Source organism: Odocoileus virginianus, chromosome 18 (genome assembly GCF_023699985.2).
Source record: "Odocoileus virginianus isolate 20LAN1187 ecotype Illinois chromosome 18, Ovbor_1.2, whole genome shotgun sequence".
In the NCBI taxonomy this organism is placed as follows: Eukaryota; Metazoa; Chordata; class Mammalia; order Artiodactyla; family Cervidae; genus Odocoileus; species Odocoileus virginianus.
This window is the reverse complement of record NC_069691.1, coordinates 45075247-45100097: the sequence shown is the minus strand read 5'-3', so window position 1 is coordinate 45100097 and position 24851 is coordinate 45075247. Positions and strand designations below refer to the sequence as shown.

General features: G+C 36.9%; 1 protein-coding gene across 1 annotated transcript in view; it reads right to left on the bottom strand.

Annotated features, from left to right (window-relative positions):
• FZD3 (frizzled class receptor 3) overlaps nucleotides 1-24851 on the bottom strand; it is a 97234-nt gene that overhangs the window by 58300 nt on the left and 14083 nt on the right. Inside the window, exon 3 of the mRNA XM_070480636.1 lies at nucleotides 5992-6188. Coding sequence (XP_070336737.1) covers nucleotides 5992-6188 — 197 coding nt within the window. The remainder of the gene's footprint in view (nucleotides 1-5991; nucleotides 6189-24851) is intronic.

Genomic DNA, 24851 nt, shown 5'->3' with positions numbered 1-24851 from the left:
GTATCCCACTGCTCATTGCAGCACTATTTACAATAGCTAGAATATGGAAGCAACCTAGATGTCCATTGACAGATGAAAGCATAAAGAAGTTGTGGTACATATACACAATGAAATATTATTCAGCCATCAAAAGGAAGGCATCTGAGTCAGTTTTGATGAGGTGGATGAACTTAGAACCTATTATACAGTGAAGTGAGTCAGAAAGAGAATGATAAATATTGTATTCTAATGCATATATATGAAATCTAGAAAAATAGTACTGAAGAATTTATTTATAGGGTAGCAATGGAGAAACAGACATAAACTTATGGACATGGGGAGAGGGTAGGAGAGGATGAGACATTCTTCACCACCTCAAATTCTATTTTATTATGCCTGTGTTAGGGCCCAAGAAATCTGCATTTTGACAATTTTCCAGACTTAAGAAAGCATCACAGGCACAGTACAGAAAAAACAGGGATGTGCTGCAGACATGATCGGAAGTACTGTTCTCATCAACTTCCTGCATTTTCAGTTTTCTTGGCAGCATCAGTTTCTAAGCCTTCAGACTCCCATCAACTAGATATTCAGTAGTTACATGGATCAAATAGTTTCCAAGAAACTGTCACTGATATTACGTTTGACAAATACCTGTATAAGCTTATACTGAAGATGATTAATCTCAATAAACTATCACTGATATTAAGTTTGCCAAATACATGTATAACCTTATACTGAAGCTGATTAATACAAACCATTTTCTTCACAAGGCTTGGATTATAAAGCCAAATGACAGAAACTTATTGCACAGAAGCATTTATTAGAGCTCTGCAGTAAGCCAGGGCTTTAAGAAAAAAACACCTAAAAAACACTCTATCCTTGAGTACAAAAAAAGGCACAAAATTGTAAGCACAATACAAGATACAGCAGCATGATGTATGAAGCAATCAAAATCATGAAAGACTTCATGTCAGTCCCTCAAACACAGGATTTTTGAATCAGTATTTGCCAGTACTGGCAGCATGGCAATCAGTATTCTAACAAAAAATGTGAGCAAAGACACAGAGGTTCGAACAGGGTGTGTTTAGTATTGCTGGGGCATGAAGAGTGCATGAACTGTAAGCACAAGAGGTAAGCACTTTCAGAAATATGTATGTGCATGTGTGTGTATAAACACTGATATAAACATATCAATGGATATATCTGTACATCCAATTCACCATATACACACTCCTTACTTTTTAATCCTTCAAAAACCAAACTCTTGATTTCTACTCCTTAGTTTCTCCATTTTCACAAATGGTAATCCCATTCTTCTAGCTGCTCAGGCTGAAACCCTTGGGGTCCTCCTTGAAACTGCTTCTGTCATAGCCACCTTACAACCTATCAGCACCTCCTGTCATTCGACTTCACAACGTATCTAGAATCTGACCACTTTTCACATCCTCCACAGCATCCACCCAGTTTGAGCTATTAGTACCTCATCCTTGGATTTCTGGAGTGGCTTCCAGTTCATCTCCTTTTGTACATAAGAACCAGAGTGATCCTTTAAAGACAAGCCACCCCTGTGCTCATGATCATGTCTCTTCTGCTCAAAATCTTCTCACTCGGAATCAAATCCAAATTCCATAAAGGAGCTCTAAAGACACCCCCCAACCCCAGTGCTTTCTGATCACATTTCCTTCCCTTCTTCCTTACTCACATGGCTCTAGCCTCTGTGGTGTTCTTGATGTTCTGTGAATATAACCAGCACGCTTCCACTTCAGAGCCTCTGCACTTGTTGCTCTGCTTCTTCTGCTGGGCTGATCTTCCCTAGATATCTGTATCATTTGTTCTCTCATTTCACTCACATCCCTGTTCCACTGTCTCCCTATTAAAAAGGACTTCTCTAATGTCCCCATACTGTATCACTATCACCTAGCTCTATTCTTTCTTATTGGCATTCACTGCTATCTGACATTATCTATTTATTTATATCCTACCATTACAACCATCACTAGAACTGTAGATCCATAAGAAGAGACCACGTTTTGTTCACTACTCATCTTTACTATCTGGAATAGTGTCTAGCACATGGAAGACATCCAATTAATATCTGCTGAATGGATGACTGTTGACTAAATATTTGCTTAATTGATAACTGTTGACTAAATAAATTCATATAGCCCTTACCCAAGTTAACAGCTTCCCTGGTGGCTCAACTGGTTAAGAACCTGCCTGCTAATGAAGGAGACACAAGAGATGTGGGTTCAATCCCGGGGTCGGAAAGATCCCCTGGAGAAGGAAGTGGCAACCCACTCCAATATTCTTCCCTGGAAAATTCCATGGACAGAGGAGCCTGGTGGGCTATATATATAGTTCATGGGGTCTCAAAGAGTTGTACATGACTAAGCGCTCACCACACATACTAGTTAATTAGAAAGATGACTAGAAGGAGTATGGAAGACATTTGAGCTGTACAAAATTGAGAGCAAAGATATCTGATGAGCCATAACGAAAACCAGATAAGGCAGTGAGAATGAACAGCTATGAAATTAGTGAAATAATGGCAACAGAATCTACAACTGACTGGATGTGGGAGCTTAGGTCAATGAAGGAGGAATATATCTTCCAGCAATTAAAAAAAAAAAAAAAATGAGCAAGAAGTAAAATCAATTTTAGACATGTTGAAGTTGAGGTACTTGAGACAAATTCAGGTTAGGATATCCAATAGCTGCTTGTTACACAGAATTGGAACTTACCAGAAAGATGCCAAGGCTATAGATGTGGATTTAGGAGTCATCAGCATGTGAGTAACAGTTAAAATCAGTGAGATGAAATTATCCAGGGGAAGCAAGTAGAATCAAAAAGAACAGAAACAGATGGCTAAGAAGCACTAGGAAGAAGATGAAAGAAAGGAAACTGATAAGGACTGGTCTGAGATGTAGCAGACCACAACAGTTTGCACAAAATGCCAAAGTGATTTTCAGGAAAGGAGGACAGACTGAGGTTGAGGGGAGTAAGGGTCAAATATGGAATAAAGGTGAAATGAAATATAGGTTTGAGGTGAGTGACACAGATTTGGCATAATTGCTGAGGAGAATGAACAGAAACTTTCCCGTTAACCACACTGGAAACTGACTTAAGACAAAGAGCAAATAGAGTGGCTATGGTCTAAAATGTCTATCAATAGGAGAATGGATAAGCAAAATACAGTAATCTATACAACAGAAGACAAGAAAAAGGAAAGAACTATTAATGAACACAAAAACATTAATGAATCTTGAAAACAGAGCAAGAAAGAGCAATCTTAACTCAAGCAAAATAAGAGTTATACAACGTATGACTTTATTTGTATGAAGTTCTAGAATATACAAAGTAATTATCTAGGAAGGATGCTTAACAGTAGTTGCTTCCAGAGGATGGTATAGACATGGACTGACTAGCAAGGAGCATGAGAGCATGAGGTAATGGTAATGATCCTGTTCTATACCCTTCTAAGGATTTGGCTTTCTAAGCTGCAGGTTTTTGTTAAAACTCAGGTGCTATCTTTAGATTTGTACATTTCCTTGTAAAGTTTTAAATAGAAAAAAAAAAAAAACTATAGACAAATGTTTGGTAAAGGACCTGATAAAATATTTGTGAGGACAATAACTGCGGTCTCTAATTTATTTTGAAATACACTCAAAGAATAATGTAGATTAGTGGATCAGTAGAGGGATGGACAGATGTGATAAAGCAAAGATAATAAAACAATGACAGACTCTGGAATGTAGTGAAAAAAAAAAAGGAGTTGCTATGGTTTAAGTAATTAAATATGCAGCATAATTAATTTGTAAGAAATTAGTTGAATTGGTCCCCTAGAGATCTGAACAAGTACAGTAGAAGGAATAAGTTGAAATTGTTAGCAAAAGTACTATTTTATGTAATGGACAACAAAGCTTAACCTAAGCAAGAAAACAAATGAGATCAGGAAGGGACCTATTAGGAAAAGTGGGGGAAAACCCCAAAACTTTGGGGTATCCATGAAACTGAAGAACAGGTACAGTATGAACAAGGATATGAGAAATGTGGAAGAATGAAAGGTTATTATGAAAGATCAGTTTGTCAGAATTTAAGTAAGAATTCAGAGTTAGGCAATTCCAGGCAAAACAGTGAGGACACAAAATAGATTTAATACTATCAAAACAGAGATCACAATGACATTTCTATAGCTGTACATAATCTATTAAAATAAAAAGACCCCCCAAAAAATAAAAATAAAATAAAATAAAAAGACCAGTAAATAATAGGAGCTAGACACAAAACATAAAATAGGATTCCTGCTGAGGTAATTCATAACTGTTGTTATAAATACCAAGAAATTTAGATTTCTAAAAGAGAAACTATAAATATTATAAGGTTTTGGGGAGACAGTGGAAGAATGGTTTGATGGGGCTAGATAAGAGAGTATGCCAAATAGGTGGAAAACAGAGTAGACAAATAAGAGAAAGCAAATTGTCAGTGAACTGACTACAAGTAACTAATACATGTTTTAAGTTTTTCCATCTTTCAAATGACAGTAACAACATGGGCTTTTTACCTACCTCCAAGGGCTATTGATAGATGATAAATAAAAGTAATTTTAAACATGAAGGAGAAAAAAAGTGTTCTGTGCAGCACTACCCATAATAGCAAACCCTTGGAAATAACTTAAATGATCATCAGTAGGAGATGGCTAAATAACTATATATAATATTAATGCAATTGGCCATTACACAGCAATTAAGAGGAATGAACCAGACTAACAAATATAAACACAGATACAAACACAGATACATAAACATTATATATTTTTATATTTATATATATATATATATAAAATGTAAAAAAGTATATAATGTTGCTTATGGATATGTACATAATGTATAGTCAGAGTATAAAAACAAACATAAGAAAGATTAACAACAAAGTCAACATAATGATTATCTCATCTCTGGGGAGAAAAGAAGGAAATGAAATAAAGATGGATACTAAAGAAGGAATTTTCCACTCTACCTGTACTGTTTTATTTCTTTAATAAAGAAACCTGGGGCAACAGCGGTTAGAACTCGGTATTCTCACTGTCAGGGCCCCGGGTTCCATCCTTAGTTGGGGGAACCAAGATCCTGCAAGCCATGTGGGATCTTGGGTGTGGCTGAGAAAAAAAAAACCTGAAGCAAACACTGCAAAATAGTATTGGGCAAAGCTAGATAGTAAGAGTTTTACAGGTATTCATCTATGCTTTATCCCTGAAACATGTAAGAATACAAACAGGTACATTACAGTATAAAAAATGCGGTATTACTACCATGCACGTTATTACTAACAATTACATTCTCTTATACAAATCATAAGACTGTCAGGTAAATATCCTCAAACCTTTAAGAAATGCCAACAATCTATATATTGGAAGCGATTTTTCTGGGTCTGAGTATGTTAATACATGGCAGTAAAAGAGAACCGAGGGACTTTCCTGGCAGTCCAGTGGTTAAGAGGCCATGGGTTCTATCTCTGATCAGGGAACTAAGATCCCACATGTTGCATGGTCAAAAAAACAAAATTGAAAAAAAAAAGAAAGAAAAACAGAAATGACAAAACTACTATAGTCATTAACACTGAAATTATAAAGATATTCAAGTCCCATTAAATCATCCTTAAAGATATTTAATAATGAGGCAACAAATGGTTATGTTCTCTATATGTGCTAATCTTTTAGAAATGGCATCACTTTTATAACCAGAAAAAAAAACTGTAAGGGAAAGATATCAAAAATCAATATCCTGATTATGTTTTTCTTAATTATTTTAAAAATTTCTTCATAGAAATGTTTTTCTTTTTCATTTCATTCCAAATTCCTAAGGAAATGAACAACTGAGGCATGAAACTTCTGTTCAAAATTATAAGTAATATATACACTTCGAAAAGTTCTTAAAAACTGATGAACTAGAAGACAAATAATTTTAAATATGCTGCAAAAGAAGCAACGGTCCATGAAAAATCTGATTTTCGCACCTACTGCATTCCATATCTTCAGGCCAAGGAACACCAAACATCTCCATGAGCTTCGAACACTCACTGTAAGCCCGCTGACAGAGTCTACGGCAGGGAAGTGTGACACGTCCGTATTCCATACAAATAGGAGCATAGAGCGCACAGAGAAATGGCCGGAAATCCCGAGAGCAATCCAAATTCACCATAGGGTGGAATGGCTAGGGAAAAGTTCAAATCAAATCATTAGATGAAGAGCTCTATACAAGTTAAAGTTTTCTTCACATAAAATATGGCAATATTCTTGTTTTTTCTGTTTTAGAAGATTTCTGAAGGCAATTAAAATTTTCTGAAAGGAAGTTTTTGGTTTTTTCAACAAAACCCTCTTCATCTAGAATCACCTAGAGATTCTGATTTGGTTAAGTATGAGGTATATTGCAGAATTTATACAGATATTTTAATTATTACAGGTGATATTAATGAAAAGGCCTGGCTGAGAACACCAAATAACAATACAGTCCATTTTAAAAAGAAAAATCCACAAAAGATATGTGTCAAACACTCAGAAACCTAATTACTGCTTGGTAATGGGATTACAAGAGATTTCAATTTTCTTTTTCTTATGTACTTCAATTTCTGTATTTTTGTCAACTAACGTATATCAATAGGAGAGGAGGACCAAAAAATGAAAGGAAAGGGTAGGAGAGGAAGTTCAGCTTAGTTCAGTTCAGTCGTGTCCGACTCTTGGAGACCGCATGAACTGCAGCACGCCAGGGCTCCCTGTCCATCCCACCTCCTGGAGTTTACCCAAACTCATGTCCATTGGGTCAGTGATGCCATCTAACCATCTGTCCCCCTTCTCCCCTTGCCTTCAATCTTTCCCAACAGGAGAGGAAGAGTAGTCGTTATTATACACAGTAGTACATATTCTGAAGTGGGAGGTAAGGCAAGAGATATCACTTTGGTCTCATATTTTCCTGTTCCTTTAACATTAAAATAAAATTTTAAAAACATACACTAGAGTTCTTTGAACTCTGAAATCACATGATGTAAACAGAGCTAACACTGTAAGCTGATATTAAGGAAACAAAAAGAAAAATAGTGGCCCCAAACATAAAACCATACTAAAATTATCATCATAACCACAGGAATATATCAATTATCCCAAGAAATGTACATCTGGGCTTTTGATTACCAAATATTTTTTTCACATGTTTATATAACCAGTTTCAGAGTCACTGCTGATCTTTAACTAATAACATATTCTCACCACAAGGCCTTTCCACTAAGACTCAACCAATTTATTTCTACATTGATATAAAATATTTTCCAGAAGCCTTTTATACACAACACAGTCACAAAACCAAGAGTCACTTAGAGAAACTGGTGTTAAAAGAAGTTAAATGTATAAGAGGTGTGATAACTGATACATAACTATATGTGATGATCACTTTACCACTTATTATCACTATCACTATATATAATATATATAAATATATAAATATAACACTATATATATTATATATACACTATATATAATAAATATAACATATTTATATATAATAACATATAATAAACTACACGCAATCAGCACTTCCAAGCATGAAGAAATAATTTTAAATTAATAACTTTAAATTAAATCAATGTTTCCATCAAGAACAACTTCAAAATATAGGAAAAGTTTTAAAGTATCTATTGAAGGCTACTAGAGAACTATTGAAGGAAAAGAACTAGACAGACCAGGAATCAGAGAGCAGGGAAGCATGCAGAGGTGGCCTGGTAAGTGTAGCCACTTCTCCAAGGAGGTGTCTGTTGAACCTGGCTGCAAGGCAAGAGACTGAGAAGCAAGCTTTGCCCAGGCTGATGCGAGAGAACCAGGAAACCAGCAGGGCTCTGGCAGTCGTGCAGGATCATAGACAGTGCATGTATATATACAACCAAATCACCTTGCTGTACCCCCTACAACTAATACAACATGTTAATTGATGATGCTCTAATATAAAACAAAACTAGAAGAAAAAAAAGACTACAGACAAAATTCAAAGCAAAAGTGACAGATGGGTGAACAGGGAAGTACCTAGGTTTGGGTCTGACACAGAGCTTCAAGATATTTGAAAATTCTGGAGATGCACAGGGCAGGAGGTTAAAAAGCTAAGCACAAAGCGTCTGAAAAGCAGAGTGGAGATCTGGCAGCGTTGTCAGTATGAGGAAAGATAAAGCGGAGGCCCAAGCCCAGCCCAAGGAGACGAGCGTGGCTCACTGCAGCTGGAGGCCTCCCTGAGTGGCCACCCTTCAGCGGTGGGGCGAGCGACGGGGGCAGAGACCGGTCAGAACTGAGACCCAGGCTCAACGCGGCTCAGCCCTGAGACTGCACATGGGAAACTTGTCTGAGAAAACAAAAGATGAAGGGTTCCAGAAAGTTGGAATCTTTCATAAAGAGGGACCAAATGGAAATTCTCTAAGGGAAATACATAAACGATTAAATGAAGGGCTCATTAGATATATCAGAAGAAAGAACTGGCAAAATGGAAAACAAGGCAATGGAAAATATCCAAACCAGGAGCGCACAGACCAAAACCACTGAAAAATACAGAAAAAAGCATAACAGATGTGTAAAATACATGAAAATGTTTAGGATATACATAACTGGACCCTCAAAAGAGGGAAGAAAGAATGAACAGAGGCAATATATGACAAGATGAGGGTCAAGAATTTGTCAAAACTGCTAAAGACAAGCATTAGATTAAAAAAGTTATACAACACTGCAATGTTGTGAAGTAATTAGCTTCCAACTAATAAAAATAAATGAAAAAAAAAGTTATGCAAATCCCCAGAAGAATACATACAAAAAATACACCTAACCATATCGCATTTAAACTGTGGAAAACCAAAGGAAAATATTGTAAAAGCAACCAATAGGGGAGAAAAAGACATCTTACCTTCAATAGAACAACTACTGCTGGACTTTGGAATACTGGAAAACAACAAAATGACTTAAAAGAGCTAAGAGAAAAACAACTGCTCACCATAATACTATGGTCAGCAGAAATACCCTTTAATAAGTGAAGGCAAAGTAAAGACATTTTCAGATAGACAAAAACAGAAAAATTACTGGCCCAAACCTACACTAAAAGATAAAAGTAATCTAAGATGAAAATTCAAAAGGAATTAAAAGCCACAAAAGAGGTGAATATGTGGGAAAACAGAAATGAATATTCTATGCGAAAGCAAAAAATGCCTTAAAAGATATACAAAATACAAAATAATTATGTGTAAAAATAAAATGATAAATACAGGGGTCAGAGGAACACTAACGGCAGAGTAATCAAAGTTATTATTTTTATTAGAATACTGTAAGTCAAGAGTACATATCATAATTTCTGGGGTAAGTAATATAAGAATGCACAACTAACTACGTAATAGAGAGAGAAATAGAATAATACAAAAGAAGTCAATATAGGAGAGAGAAAAAGGGAAACAGGAAAACCTGAAATCAAATAATAAGATGGTAGATATTAACCCAAGTACATCACCAATTGCATTATATATAAATGAACTACCAACTACGTAAGAGAGTAAGATTGCTGGACTAGGTACAAAAAAAATTTGCTGATAAGAATGTAAAATGAGGCAACCATGATGGAAAAAGTTTGGCGACTACTCAAGCAGTTAAACACAAAACTGCCACATGATCTAGCAATTCCACTCCTAGGAATATACCCCAAATAATTTAAAATCATGTTTAAGCAAAAATAATCCTGCTTATTTAACTTATATACAGAGTACATCACGCGAAATGCCAGGCTGGACAAAGCACAAGCCAGAATCAAGATTGCCGGGAGAAATATCAATAACCCCAGATACACAGATGACACGACCCTTACGGCAGAAAGCAAAGACGAACTAAAGAGCCTCTTGATGAAAGTGAAAGAGAAGAGTGAAAAAGTTAGCTTAAAGCTCAACATTCAGAAAATTAAGATCATAGCATCCAGTCCCATCACTTCATGACAAATAGATGGGGAAACAATGGAAACAGTGACAGACTATTTTGGGGGGCTCCAAAATCACTGCAAATGGTGACTGCGGCCATGAAATTAAAAGACGTTTGCTCCTTGGAAGAAAAGTTATGACTCATCCTAGATGGTATATTAAAAAGCAGAGACAATACTTTGCCAAAAATTTCCGTCTAGTCAAAGGTATGGTTTTTCCACATGTATGGATGTGAGAGTTGGACTTTAAACAAAGCTGAGCGCTGAAGAATTGATGCTTCTGAACTGTGATGTTGGAGAAGACTCTTGAGAGTCCCTTGCACAACAAGGATATCAAACCACTCTATCATAAAGGAAATCAGTCCTCAATATTCATTGGAAGGACTGATGCTGAAGCTGAAACTCCAACACTTTTGCCAACTGATGGGAAGAACTGACTCACTGGGAAAGACCCTGACACTGGGAAAGTTTGAAGGCGGGAGGAGAAAGGGACAACAGAGGATAAGATGGTTGGATGGCATCACTGACTAAATGGACAGGAATTTGAGCAAGCTCCAGGAGTTGGTGATGGATAGGGAGGCCAGACATGCTGCAGTCCGTGGGGTTGCAAAGAGTTGGACATGACTGAGCGACTGAACTGAACTGAAGCAAAAATGTGCATATGAATGTTCATAACAGAGTAGTGTTAGTCATAATAACCAAAAAGAGCAAAATAAAGCAAAAGCATGCAAAGGAAAGGAAACAGTAAAGAAGAGAAGTCAATGACACTGAAATCAGAAAAACCATATTAAAAAAAAAAAAATCACTCAACCCAAGAAGGTTCTTCAAAACTTCAGTAAAATTGATAGGCTTCTAGGAAGAATGATTTAAAAAGACAGAGAGAAACACAGCTTAACCAATATCAAGAATGAAAAAGAGGGTATCACTAAAGACTTTACTGACATTAAAAATATAATAAGGAAGGACTTCCCTACTGGCCCAGTGGTTAAGAATCTGCCTGCCAATGCAGGAGACACAGGTTCAATCCCTGGTCCAGGAAGATTCCTCACGCTTCAGAGTGACATGCCTGTGTGCTACAACTACTAAAGCCCACACACTCTAAAGCCCATGCTCTGCAACAAGAGAAGCCACCACAATGAAAAGCCTAAAACAAAGAGTAGCCCCCACACTCTGCAACTAGGGAAAGACTGCATGCAGCAACAAAAACCCAGCACAGCCAAAACTAACTTTCACTTTCTAATAAAAATGCTAAAAATATTTAAGTAATATTACAAACAACTCTATGCATATAAACCAGACAATTTAGATGAAATAGCCAATGAAACAGACTACCAAAGATGAAACTGACAATTTGAACAATCCTATAACTATTCAAAAAATTGAATATGTAGTTTAAAATCTCCTGAAAAAAGATATTCAGGCCTGATGCTTTCATTGGTAAAATCTAACAATTTTAAAAGAATACCAATTCTACACAATCTCTTTCAGAAAACAGCAGAGAACTAATCCAAACAAATTCTATAAAGTCCGGATTACTTAACATTCAGTTGATTAGTTGTACCCAACTCTTTGAGACCCCGTGGACTGCAGCATGCCAGGCCTCCCTGTCCATCACCAACTCCTGGAACTCACTCAAACTCATGTCCATTAAATTAGTGATGCCATCCAACCATCTCATCCTCTGTCATCCCCTTCTCCTGCCTTCAATCTTTCCCAGCATCAGGGTCTTTTCCAATGAGTCAGTTCTTCGCATCAGCTGGCCAAAGTATTAGAGTTTCAGCTTCAACATCAGTCCTTCCAATGAATATTCAGGACTGATTTCCTTTAGGATGGACAGGTTGGATCTCCTTGCTGTCCAAGGGATTCTCAAGAGTCTTTTCCAACATCACAGTTCAAAAGCATCAATTCTTCAGTGCTCAGCTTTCTTTACAGTCAATCTCTCATATCCATACATGACTACTGGAAAAACCATAGCTTTGACTAGATGGACCTTTGTCGGCAGAGTAATGTCTCTGCTTTTTAATATGCTGTCTAGGTTGGTCATAACTTTCCTTCCAAGGAGTTAAGCGTCTTTTAATTTCATGGCCGCAGTCACCATCTGCAGTGATTTTGGAGCCCCCCAAAATAAAGTCTGTCACTGTTTCCACTGTTTCTCCATCTATTTGCCATGAAGTGGTGGGACCAGATGCCATGATTTTATGATGCCATGATCATTTTCTGAATGTTGAGCCTCAAGCCAACTGTTTCACTCTCCTGTTTCACTTTCATCAAGAAGCTCTTTAGTTCTTTGCTTTCTGCCATAAGGATTGTATCATCTGCATATCTGAGGTTATTACTATTTCTCCCGGCGATCTTGATTCCAGCTTGTGGTTCATCCAGCCCAGTGTTTCTCATGATGTACTCTGCATATAAGTTAAATAAGCAGGGTGACAATATACAGCCTTGATGTACTCCTTTCCCAATTTGGAACCATTCTGTTGTTCCATGTCCAGTTCTAACTGCTGCTTCCTGACCTGCAAACAGATTTCTCAAGAGGCAGGTCAAGTGATCTGGTATGCCCATTTTTTTCAAAATTTTCCAGTTTGTTGTGATCCACACAGTCAAAGGCTTTGGCATAGTCAATAAAGCAGAAATAGATGGTTTTCTGGAACTCTCTTGCTTTTTCAATGATCTCAATGGATGTTGGCAATTTGATCTCCGGTTCTTCTGCCTTTTCTAAAACCATCTTGAACATCTGGAAGTTCATGGTTCACATACTGTTGAAGCCTGGCTTGGAGAATTTTGAGCATTACTTTACTAGCGTGTGAAATGAGCGCAATTGTGCAGTAGTTTGAGCATTCTTTGGCATTGCCTTTCTTTGGGATTGGGATGAAAACTGACCTTTTCCAGCCCTATGGCCACTGCTGAGTTTTCCAAAGTTGCTGGCATATTGAGTGCAGCACTTTCACAGCATCATCTTTTAGGATCTGAAATAGCTCAACTGGAATTCCATCACCTCCACTAGTTTTGTTCGTAGTGATGCTTCCTAAGGCCCACTTGACTTTGCATTTCAGGATGTCTGGCTCTATGTGAGTGATCATACGATAGTGATTATCTGGGTTGTGAAGATCTTTTTCTATAGTTCTTCTGTGTATTCTTGCCACCTCTTTTTAATATCTTCTGCTTCTGTTAGGTCCATACAATTTCTGTCCTTTATGGAGCCAAACAATCTTGCTATTCCAAAGAATAGCAAGGAGAGATAAGAAAGCCTTCCTCAGTGATCAGTGCAAAGAAATAGAGGAAAACAATAGAATGGGAAAGACTAGAGATCTCTTCAAGAAAATTTAGAGATACCAAGGGAACATTTCATGCAAAGATGGGCTCAATAAAGGACAGAAATAGTATGGACCTAACAGAAGCAGAAGATATTAAGAAGAGGTGGTAAGAATACACAGAAGAACTTAATATTAAAGCAAAACAAAAGTGTGTTAGTCGCTCAGTCATATCTGATTCTTTGCGATCTTGTGGACTGAAGCCTGACAGTCTGCTCTGGCCATGGAAAGCTCCAGGCAAGAATACTTGAGTGGGGTGCCATTCCCTTCTCCAGGGGATCTTCCTGACCCAGGGGTTGAACCTGTGTCTCCTGCATTGCAGGCAGATTCTCTACTGTCTGAGTCACCAAGGAAGCCCAACAAAGATAACAGAAAAGGTGAAAACTAGACTAATTCCACCCCCTTAAAAAAATGCAAAAATCCTTCAGAAAATAGTAGGAAATCAAGTCTAAAAATATATTAAAAGTATTACACAACCACAACTTAAGTGGAATTTGTTCCAGAAATCTAAAGCTGGTTCAATATTCCAACATCAATGTAATCCACCAAATCAACAGGCTAACATAACAAAGAAAAAAATCACACAATCAAAGCAAATTATGCAGAAAAAGCATTCATGACTTTAAAAGTCTTCAGCAAACTAGATATAGAAAGTAACTTCCTCGACTTGGTAAAGTATATATACAAAAACCCTATAGTAAACATCATACTTTGTGGTGAAACACTGGATTTCTATCTTTAATGTTGGAAACAAGGGAAGAATGCCTAGTCCCACCACTCATATTCAGCAGAGTACTAGAAGTCCCATCAGTACAAAACAAGAAAAGGAAATAAAAAGTGTAGAGGCTGGAAAAAGAAAATTGTCCCTATTTGCATGTGACATTACTGTCTACATAGATCATCCCAAGGAATCTCAAAAAAATATTTTTAAATTAGTAACAACAAAAAACTAATAAAATTTATTAGCCCTAGAATGAGTAAGTTCAACAAGGTTGCAGAATACAAGAAAAACATACCTAAAAATTGAATTTCTGTATACAATCGTGTTTTTATATATAATGAACATGCAGAAACAAAATTAAAACAATACATTTATAATCACATTTATTTTTTAAAAAAGAAACACCTGGTTATATACTTAACAAAACATATATGGCTTGTGTGCTGAAAACTATAAAATGCTGATGTAACCAAGGAAGATATAAATAAATGAACAGATATATGATTTATTAGCTTGCTAGGGCTGTTGTAACAAAGTCCCTCAAACTGAGTGGCTTAAACAACAGAACTGACTGTCACATTTCTGGGAGCTAAAAGTCCGAGACAAGGTGCCAGCAGAGCCATGCCCCCCTAAAGGTGACAGGGAAAGATGCGCTCCAGGGGCCCTCCTTAGATCCCTGGAGGGAGCTAAGGAAGCGAGCCTCCTTGGCTTCCAGTAGCTCCTTGGCTTGTGGCAGCACCAATCTAACCTTCACGTAGCATTCTCTCCGTGCTTCTACACCTATCTTCCCTTTATGTGTACCTGTGTCCAAAATTTCCTTTTATAAGGACACCTGTCATATTGGAACAGGAGTCCCTCACTACTTCAGTATAAATCTGTCTTAACTAATAACACCTGGACTGACCCTATTTTCAAACGAGGTCACATTCTGAGGTACTGGAGGTCAGGGCTTATTAGGGGGACGCAAGGGACTCCCCTGATGGCTCAGACAGCAAAGAATCTGCCTGCAATGTGGGAGACCCAGGTGCAATCCCTGGATCGGGAAAACCCCTGGACAAGGGAATGGTTACCCACTCCAGTATTCTTCCCTGGAGAGAATTCCATGGACAGAGGAGCCTGATGGGCTACAGTCCATGGGGTCACAGAGAGTCAGGCATGATTGAGCGGCTAACACTTTCACTTTTCAGGGGGACTCAAGTCAATCCATAACAATGCTGTTTATGGACTGGAGACTAGATTTAATAACATTTCTGTCAAAATCCAGTAACACTTTCAGTAGTTAAAAACAAACTTATTCTAGATTTTATATGAAAAAAAAAGTAGAAGGAAACAATTTTGAAAAAAAAAGTGGGAAAAATCATACTATCCAATTTTAAGATTTACTGTATAGCTAACAAACATCAAAACACTGTAGTATTGGTAGTGAAATACACACAAAGATCAACAGGACAGAATAGAGAACCCAAATATAAATCTATACAAGGACAGATAACTGATTTTTTAGGAAGAAACAAAAGCAGTTCAATGGTGGAAGGATAGATAGCCCTTTCAACAAATAGTGCTGAAGCTAGTGGACATTCACAGGCAAAAAAATGAAACTTGCTTTATACAAATTAACTCAAAATTGATCATAGATTTAAATGTGAGACATAAAGCTATAAAACCTCAAAGAATTTGCAAACCCAGTGAAGAGTTATAAACGACACCAAAAACACAGTCCCTAAAAGGAAAAAAACGTGGTAAACTGGACTTTGTTAAAATTTAAGACTTCTCCTAGACTTTGTTAAAAGGATGAAAAAGCAAGCTATAGACTAGAATAAACTATTTACAAACTACATTTCCAACAAAGGATTTGTATCTAAAATATATAAAGAACTCTCAAAGCTCAAAAGTAAAACACAATTCAATTGAAAATGAACAGTAGACATGAACAGACATTTTATCAAAGAAGATACATGAATGGCACATGAAAAGATGTTCAGTGTGATTAGCCATAAGGGAAATGTAAATTAAAATCATGTAAGATATCACATCATATGAGAAAAGCTGAATAAAAAATAGTGAAAATACCAAATAGTGGTAAGAATGCTGAGAACATACATCTCTCATACACTGCTGGTAGAACGTAAAATGGTAGAACTTCTATGGAAAACAGTTGAGTAGTTTCTTAAAAATTCAAATACATGCTTATCATATAACCCAGCAATCACACTCCTGGGCATTTACTCCCCCAAAAGGAATTTGTGTCTGCACAAAAACCTGTATATGAATGTTCAAAGTAGCTTTATTTGTAATAGCAAAAAGCTGGAAACAACTCAGTATCCTTCAGTGGATGATTAAACAAATTACAGAACATCTCTATAACGGAATACTACTCAGCAATTATAAACAGTCACTACTGGTACATGCAGCAACTTGGATGGATCTCAAGGGTATTATGCTAAATGAAAAAAGTCAAACTCAAAAGATTACATACTGTATGATTCTATTTATACAACATTCTTGAAATGACAAAATTATAGGGACAGAGAACAAATTAGTGATTGCCTGGAAATAGGAAAGGGTGGTAGGGAGAAAGGAAGCACAAGGAAGATGTGGTGATAAAAACAGGTCTGTATCGTTTTGGTGTTTTGTTTTGTTTTTTGGCCATGCTGTGGGTCTTGTGGGATCTCAGTTCCCCAACCAGGTATCTGAATTCATGCCCCCTGCAGTGGAGGCACAGAATCTTAACTACTGGACTGTCAGGGAATTTCCACAGTATCTTAACCAAAGTGATGGCTACATGAACTTATACATGTGATAAAAATGCAAAGACAATAAACATACATGTACATGTGCATATACAGACACAAAAGTGAGTACATGTAAAAAATACGATACATGGTGAAATACGATAAAGGGTTATAGATTATACCAAGGATAACTTTCCTTTTTTTTTTTATATCACCTGTGATTTTAAAAAAATTTTATTTATTTATTTGGCTGTGCTCGGTTTTCATTGCTGAGTGCCGGCTTTCTCTAGCTCCAGTGAGTGGGGGCTACTCTCTAGTTGCGGTGTGCAGGCTTCTCACTGCAGTGGCTTCTCTTGTTGCAGAACACAGGCTCTAGGGCATAGAGGCTTCAGTAGTTGTGGTACATGGGCTTAGCTGTCCCGAGGCATGTGGGATCTTCCTGGATCAGGGATCAAACTGGTGTCCCCTGCACTGGCAGGAGGATTCTTAAGCACTTGACCACTAGGGAAGTCCAAGGTCCCAGTTTTGATACTAGTAGCTACATAAGACAGCAAGACCCCCAGTAAAACTAGCTACAGCATATAGAATCTCTACACTACTTTAACTTCCTGTGAGTCTATAATTACTTTAAAGTTTAGGGCTTCCCTGGTGGTCCAGTGGTTAAGAATCCACCTTGCAATGCAAGGGATACCAGCTCAATCCCTGGTCTGGGAAGATCCCACATGCCACAGGGCAACTGAGCCGGTGGGCCACGACTAATGAGCCCGGTCTCTGGAGCCTGCTAGTTCCAACTATTAAGCCCACGTTCCACGACTACTGAAGCCCACGCACTTTAGAGCCTGTGCCCTGAAACAAGAGAAGCTCCTAAACCGTAACTAGAGAAAGCCTGTGCTCAGCAACAAAGACCCAGTGCAACGAAAAAAAAAAAAAAAAATTCATGGCTTAAAAATGCATTATATTCACATGCTGATGTATGTATAGACATCATACATACAAGCATATGTATGCCTTAAGTAAGTCTCAAACTTGCTTAGTCCTCAACTATACAATACCAACTAATCTGATATTGATATGTTACCATGTTAGTAAAACCTCCATTTGTGAGCCCCATCATGAATTATAAAATTGACTTGAACCACTATTTTGTGCTGCTTGCACTGAGTATAAAGCTTTAAGTTTATGCTTCTGTCCCTTACTAGCTGTAAGTATCTTGTGCTGTATCTCAGCTAGCATTTATGGACACTGACTACAGGCTGGGCAGTGTTAAGTGCTTCACACATCTAACTTAATCTTCTCAAAAATCCGATAAAGTAGGTACTATAATTAGTCATACCATTTTATAATAAATGTGAAGAAAATAAGACAGAGAAAGTTAAGTAGCTCGCTGAAGATGACATAGCTACAAAGCCAGTTCCAAGAGTTAAACCTTGGCATCCTTACTTATCCAGAGCTCTTGAGCTTATTAACCATTTTGTTCTCTGTAACCTCTCTAAATCTCAGTTTTTCCTCTATAAAATGGTGTTAATACATATAGATGTATTAAGGAGGTCAAACCAGCCCAGTCAATCCTAAAGGGAATCAACCCTGAATATTCACTGCAAGGACTGATGCTGAAGCTCCAATACTTTGGCCACCTGAAGTGAAGAGCCGACTCACTGGAAAAGACCCTGATGCTGGGAAAGACTGAGGGTAGGAGGAGAAGGAGGTGACAGAGGATGAGATGGTTGGATGGCATCACAGACTCAATGGAGATGAATTTGAACAAATTCTGGGAGATGGTGAAGGACAGGGAAGCCTGGCGGGCTGCACTCTATGGGGTTGCAAAGAGTCAGACACAACTTAGCAACAGAACTACAACAATGTATACAAATAAGAATATATAAAATGGGATACAGTACCTAGTAAATGACAGCTTAAAAAGAGATTAGGAAAGAGTTAGAAATTAATAAAGCCGCAGAAGGCCTATTTGATGGGCACAAGGAACCCTGCTCAATTCCCTGTGCTCAACTGCCAAGTAAAAAAGTTAATTGTCAACTGGAATGGTGTTTTTAAAAAGCAAAATAAAACATGCATTAATCTTTAAATCATGATTCTGGGTGAAAGAAAACAGACATAAAAAAGTAGATACTATATGATTACAATCATATAAAACTCTAGGAAATGAACACTAATCCACAGTGAGAGAGAGCAGATCAGTGGTTGCGTAGAGCAGGGAGTCAGCTCAGAGGGGTGGGCTACAAAGGGCACAGGAAGCTTTTGTAGTGTAGCAGCGTTAGTCACTCAGTTGTGTCTTTGACTCTTTGTAACACCACAGACTGTGGTCCGCCAGGCTCCTCTGTCCACGGGATTCTCCAGGCAAGAATGCTGGAGTGGATTGCCATTCCCTTCTCCAGAGGATCTTCCTGATCCAGTGATCGAACCTGGGTCTCCTGCATGGCAGGCAGAATCTTTACTGTCTGAGCCACAGGGAAGATCCCTAGGAAGCTTTTGAGGTGATGGAAATGTATGACATCTTGATAGTGATGATGGTTTCACAGATACATACTTCTGTCAAAACTCAAGCTGAACACTGTTAAATGGGTACAGTTAACTGTATACAAATTATACCTCAACAATTATGTAAAAACAAAAAAAAATTAATATTTTTCAAATAAGCAAACTGCCCTGATTATAACTCTAACAATTTTTAACTTCAGCAAAGTAAAAATTAAATGAGTTAGCCAGCATACTGCCAAATTGAGAATATATATAAGGAACACAGACTATCAAAGCTCTATAAAAGAGGAAAAAAAGAATCTTCAGTTGTTTAAATTTTTAAAAGATTCTTACTGAGTACTTCCCTAAGCAGTAGTACTTTTATTCACTAAATTAAGACCAGGGTATATGAAGTTTACAAACTGAAAAATAACTTTCTAAAATTAAATTTCTGGTTTCTTCAACAAAGATGCAAGACAGGGAACCTTCTATTCTTTGTTCAAATTCAAATCAACCAAGCCTTTGTGCTCCTATTCTCTTTCTTCTTTGAAATTTCCATTCCTGTTACCATAGGAACCTCCTAGCTGACAAGCCTTCAAGCATAGCAACAGCCCCAGCTTAGCAAGGACTGTGAAAGCGGAACAGAGTCAAAGGCCAAAATTTGACTCATGAGAATCAGAATTCCAATCTTTGTCACTCTACAAAGGGTCTGATAACCATAGAAACTATCCTACTGGGTTTGGGAATATTATGACTAAATTCACAAAATGTGAAACCAAATGTGGAATGGCCCTGAAGATTCAAAAATGGTATTCATTCTATTTTAGATCCAAATTAGAGTAAGAAATTATTTTTAAAAAATTTTTAGAATAATTTTAACTGATGTAAAATAAGACCTTTAAAAACTTTTTCGTAAAATTCTAAAGAGAAAAGGTCTCAAACTTTAAGAATTACTTTATATATATATTTAAAAAAATTCTAGGTTTGTAGAATACCTTTAGTCCCATAGATTTGCTTTTCTTTTACATATTTATTTTGTTAATGTCTTATGACAGCATATTAAATACTTTCCAATATTAGTTCAGTGAGCTAGTTTGCAGAAATATGACTTTATCACAGGAATATATTTATCTTAAGTCAAAGGGGAGCTCCTGGAGCAGCCCATAAAATCTGACTTTTCTTCAGGAAGTAAACTTTTAACATTTCAAGTATCATGAATGGTTGGGAATTATAGTCTATCTCAAAAGATAAAACTTTACAAACCAAATTCATCACATTTAATACTTTAAAGTAAGTATTTCAAGGCATTCTTTTAAAGTGACCTATCATGCAAGAAAATCAATTAAAATTTTAAAAGCTTATTTTTTCCTAAAGTCAGAAATAACTAAATGCAGTTAATTCTCCACTACTTGTGTATTTTTCACATTTTTCAATTTAGAAGTTTCCTAATTCCTGGCTGGTTTCCCTACACATAATAGGCTCTTCAATCCACTTCACCAGGCTGTTGTTTGCTTAGGGAAAACCACCTTATTAATAATAACCTAAATAGAAGATAGTAAGTCAGTCTGCTGGATAATACATACATCCTAAAAACAGAAGCCATGAATTTAAAGAATAAATACAATTAAAGAAATTTCGTTTCCTCAAATGCCTATCCACAAAATGTTAATCACTGGTACAAAGGGGTATTAAATTATAGTATCCTCTTAAAAAAACAAAACAAAACCCTGCCTTTCAAGGTCAATGCAGTCATCTGCAACTGATCCTCTCCACACCCATCCTTTTCTCTTCGGAATCTTCTCAGCACTATAGGCCTACTTACGGCATTTACCAAGTTCTTCCTTAAGTTTCAGTCATTCCGATAAAAACAGATTTAATAAATACTAAGTCTTAGACACTGCAACTGGGAGCTAGACAAAAAAGGATAGCTGGGACTTTTAAAAATAAAGTTTCTGTACTAATTTTACTATTTTAAAAACACAATGTGTTTCTTACAGAAAAATCAGAAAACACAAACATTAAATGAAAAACATAGAAAACACAAATAAATTGTGCTAATTCAAGAACAATCACTATTGGTTTTGACAAAAATCTTTCCAGATCACTTACTCTACATGAACATGAATACACTTCTTCTCTTCAACAAAAACAGGATGATACCACATATATTATTTTATTATCTATTTCTACTTTTTTCCTATTAATTAATGTATCAAATTTGGCTTCCCTTGTGGCTCAGTAGTAAAGAATCCACCTGCCAAGCAGGAGATGCTGATTCAATCCTTGGGTTGGGGAGATTCCCTGGAGGAGGAAATGGCAAACCCACTCCAGTATTCTTGCCTGGGAAATCCCATGGACAGAGAAGCCTGGAGGGATACATCAAGTACAACCATTAGAATCTGAAAGGCAAAGATGGAGATAAGATTATTTAGGCAGAAAGAGAATGAGAGGTCTAGAGATAAGAAAGCTGGTTTGTTTTATTCCTTTATTATACCACTTACAAGTGCAAACACATAATGTTGAAAGTTTCAAGTCACTTTGACCTTTCCCCTCTCCCAAGAAAAAGGGCAAAGTAAAACACTGGTGTTCACAGGAAAGTGGTATCTTTGGTACTCCTGTCAGGACTACCATTACTAATCCCAACAAACCCACAACTATTTACAATTCCAGGAGATCATGTGCTTAGGTACAGCTCTATAACCACAACCACAACTACTACTACCTCTTCCAGAATTCACAGTTTATAAAGTTCATTAACTCACTCAAACATTTATTTAGCAGTTATTATGTGTTAGGTACTACGTTAGCTGCCGGCCCTACAAAGATGAATAAGGACCTCAATAGCAAGTTCTGTTTTCAAAAGCAAATGTCCTTCAGTAGGACCTGAACTAAAAATGAGGACAAGTTCGTACCCATTACAATGGCTATTATTCCAAAACAAAAACGCAGAAAATAACTAGTGTTGGTGAGGATATAGAGATACTGGAACCCTTGTGCACCGCTAGCAGAAATATAAAATGAAGCAGCTGCTATACAAAACAGTTCGGCAGTTCCTCAAAAAATTAAACATAGAATTATCATGCTATCCTAAAATTTTACTTCTGGGAATACCCCCAAAAATTTAAAGCAAAAACTGGAACAAATATTTATACATCTGTATTCATAGCAGCTATATTCATAATAGCCAAAAAGTGGAAGGAACTCAACTGTCTGATGAATGAATGATTAAACTAAACGTTGGGCATATATACAGTGAAATATTATTCAGTCTTAAAAAGGAAAGAAATTCTGACACTTGTTACAACATGGATGAATCTTGAAGACATTGTGCTAAGTGAAATAAGCCAATCAAAAAAGGACAAATATTTTATGATTTCACTTAAATGAGGTACTGGAGTAGTCAAATTCAGAGAAAGAAAAAAAGTAGAATGGTGGCTTGCCAGGAATTGAGGGGAGGGGAGAACAGGGAATTATTGTTTAATATGTATAGTATTTCAGTTTCAGAAGCTGAAAAAGTGCTGAAGAAGGATAGTGGTAATGACATACCAAAGTGACTGTACTTAATGCCACTGAACTGTACACTTAAAAATGATTGGAATGGGATAATTCCTTGGTGGTCTTGTGGTTAGGACTCCGAACTTTCACTGCCGGGACTGGGTTCAATCCCTGGTTGAGGAATTAAGATCCCATAGGCTGCATGGTACGCCAAAAAACAAACAAGAAAAGGTTCAAATGGTAAATTTTATGTTATATATATTTTGCATACATGCATGCTAAGTCACTTCAGTCATGTTCAATTTGTTGCAACACTATGGATTGTAGCCTGTCACAGTCCTCTGCCCATTGGATTCTCCAGGCAAGAATACTGGATTGGGAAGCCATGCCCTCCTCCAGGGGATCTCCCTGACCCTAGGATCAAACCCACATCTCCTGCATTGGCAGGTGGTTTCTTTACCACTAGTGCAACATGTATATTTTGCCACAATTAAAAAAAAAATTCTGAGGAATATTATCTATAAGTGCTACTATGAAATAGCCAGGATATATTAAGTAAAAAAACAAGGTAGAGAAAACAAACAGTATGACACTACATCAAAAGAACGTGAAAGAATATATAGCTATAAACAGATATTATATAAACATTTTCTATAATTACTATAATTTTTAACAGAAGGAAAAACAAAAAGCTTTAAAAAAACAACTACCCCCAAGGGAAGGAAAGAATAAGGTTAGGATTCAGCCAGTAAAGAATCCACCTGCAGACTCTGTTTTGATTCCTGGGTTGGGAAGATCCCCTGGAGAAGGGATAGTCTATCCACTCCAGTATTCATGGGCTTCCCTGGTGGCTCAGATGGTAAATAATTTGCCTGAAATTCGGGAGACCTGAGTCCGATCCCTGAGTTGGGAAGATCCCCTGAAGGAGAGCATGACTACCCACTCCAATACTCTTGCTTGAAGAATCCCCATGGACAGAGGAGCCTAACAGGCTACAGGTCATTGGGTCTCAAAGAGTCAGACATGAATGAGTGACTAAGCACAAACACAGTCCAGAAACTAGACTCTTCTGAATGTACCTTGTCGTATACATCGAGTTTTTAAACACGATTATAAAATAAATTTAAACAAAAAAAATTTTAAGTCGTTCCTCAAAATCAAAGAAAAACAAACCTAAACTGTGTATTGAGTTAAACCAAACAGAAGAGTACTTAACTCTAAAACATAATAATCTGACTGCACATCCTTGGTGAAATACATCCTAAGGACACAAGAAATACAAAGAAATCTTACAGTGCTTTCAGTAATGGTACTGCTAGTAGTAATACTGATATTATTCTGAAATTATGTAATGTCTGTATATCATAAGGTTTCAGTATGAGAAGAAACAAAACTTCTAAAATATTAAATAAAAACTCTCCAATATTATTTAATTACAAGTTATCAGTATAAACTCATGCTGAAGTTTCTTTTTCAAAAAAAGTATTTCCTAGCTCCATCTCTGAAGAGACCTATAAATTACTAACCTAGTATCAATAAGCATAGCACCCAGATAGCAGTCTGTGAAAATGTGTGAAAATTCTTTCCAACTAAAAGGAAACAGCACTCCCTAAAGAAAGTGATAATTCAAGTTCTGAGGCAGAATTTTATGAAATTAGGTTGGATCATACCAGAAAGCAAGGAAGCTATCAGAAACCACTAGGGTAGTATCAAAAACACTTAGGAGCTATCTTGAAGAGGTGCTCACTACCGAAGAAGGGACCGACTGAGCCACAACAAAATAGTAACTGCAATGGACTGAAACACATGAAATATGGTAAAAATCCACGAGTTCATAATGATACTTGAAAGGAGAAGAGTGATATCTGAAAGGAGAGAGATCTCATTAGTCACTTTTGAAAGATTCTTGTGAATCAATTTATTATCCTAAAAACTAACAAAGGAGAACAGTTGTGTATTTACTGTCTTTTTTATATAAACTGAACATAAAAGTAACTCAACAGTCCAGTAATCAAAATGAGGAAGTTTCTGTTTATAAAGTATTCTAGCTGAGAAATGAAGAATAACAGAATATCACCATTTTCAGTTCAGTTCAGTCGCTCAGTCATGTCCGACTGTTTGCGACCCCATGAATTGCAGCACACCAGGCCTCCCTGACCAT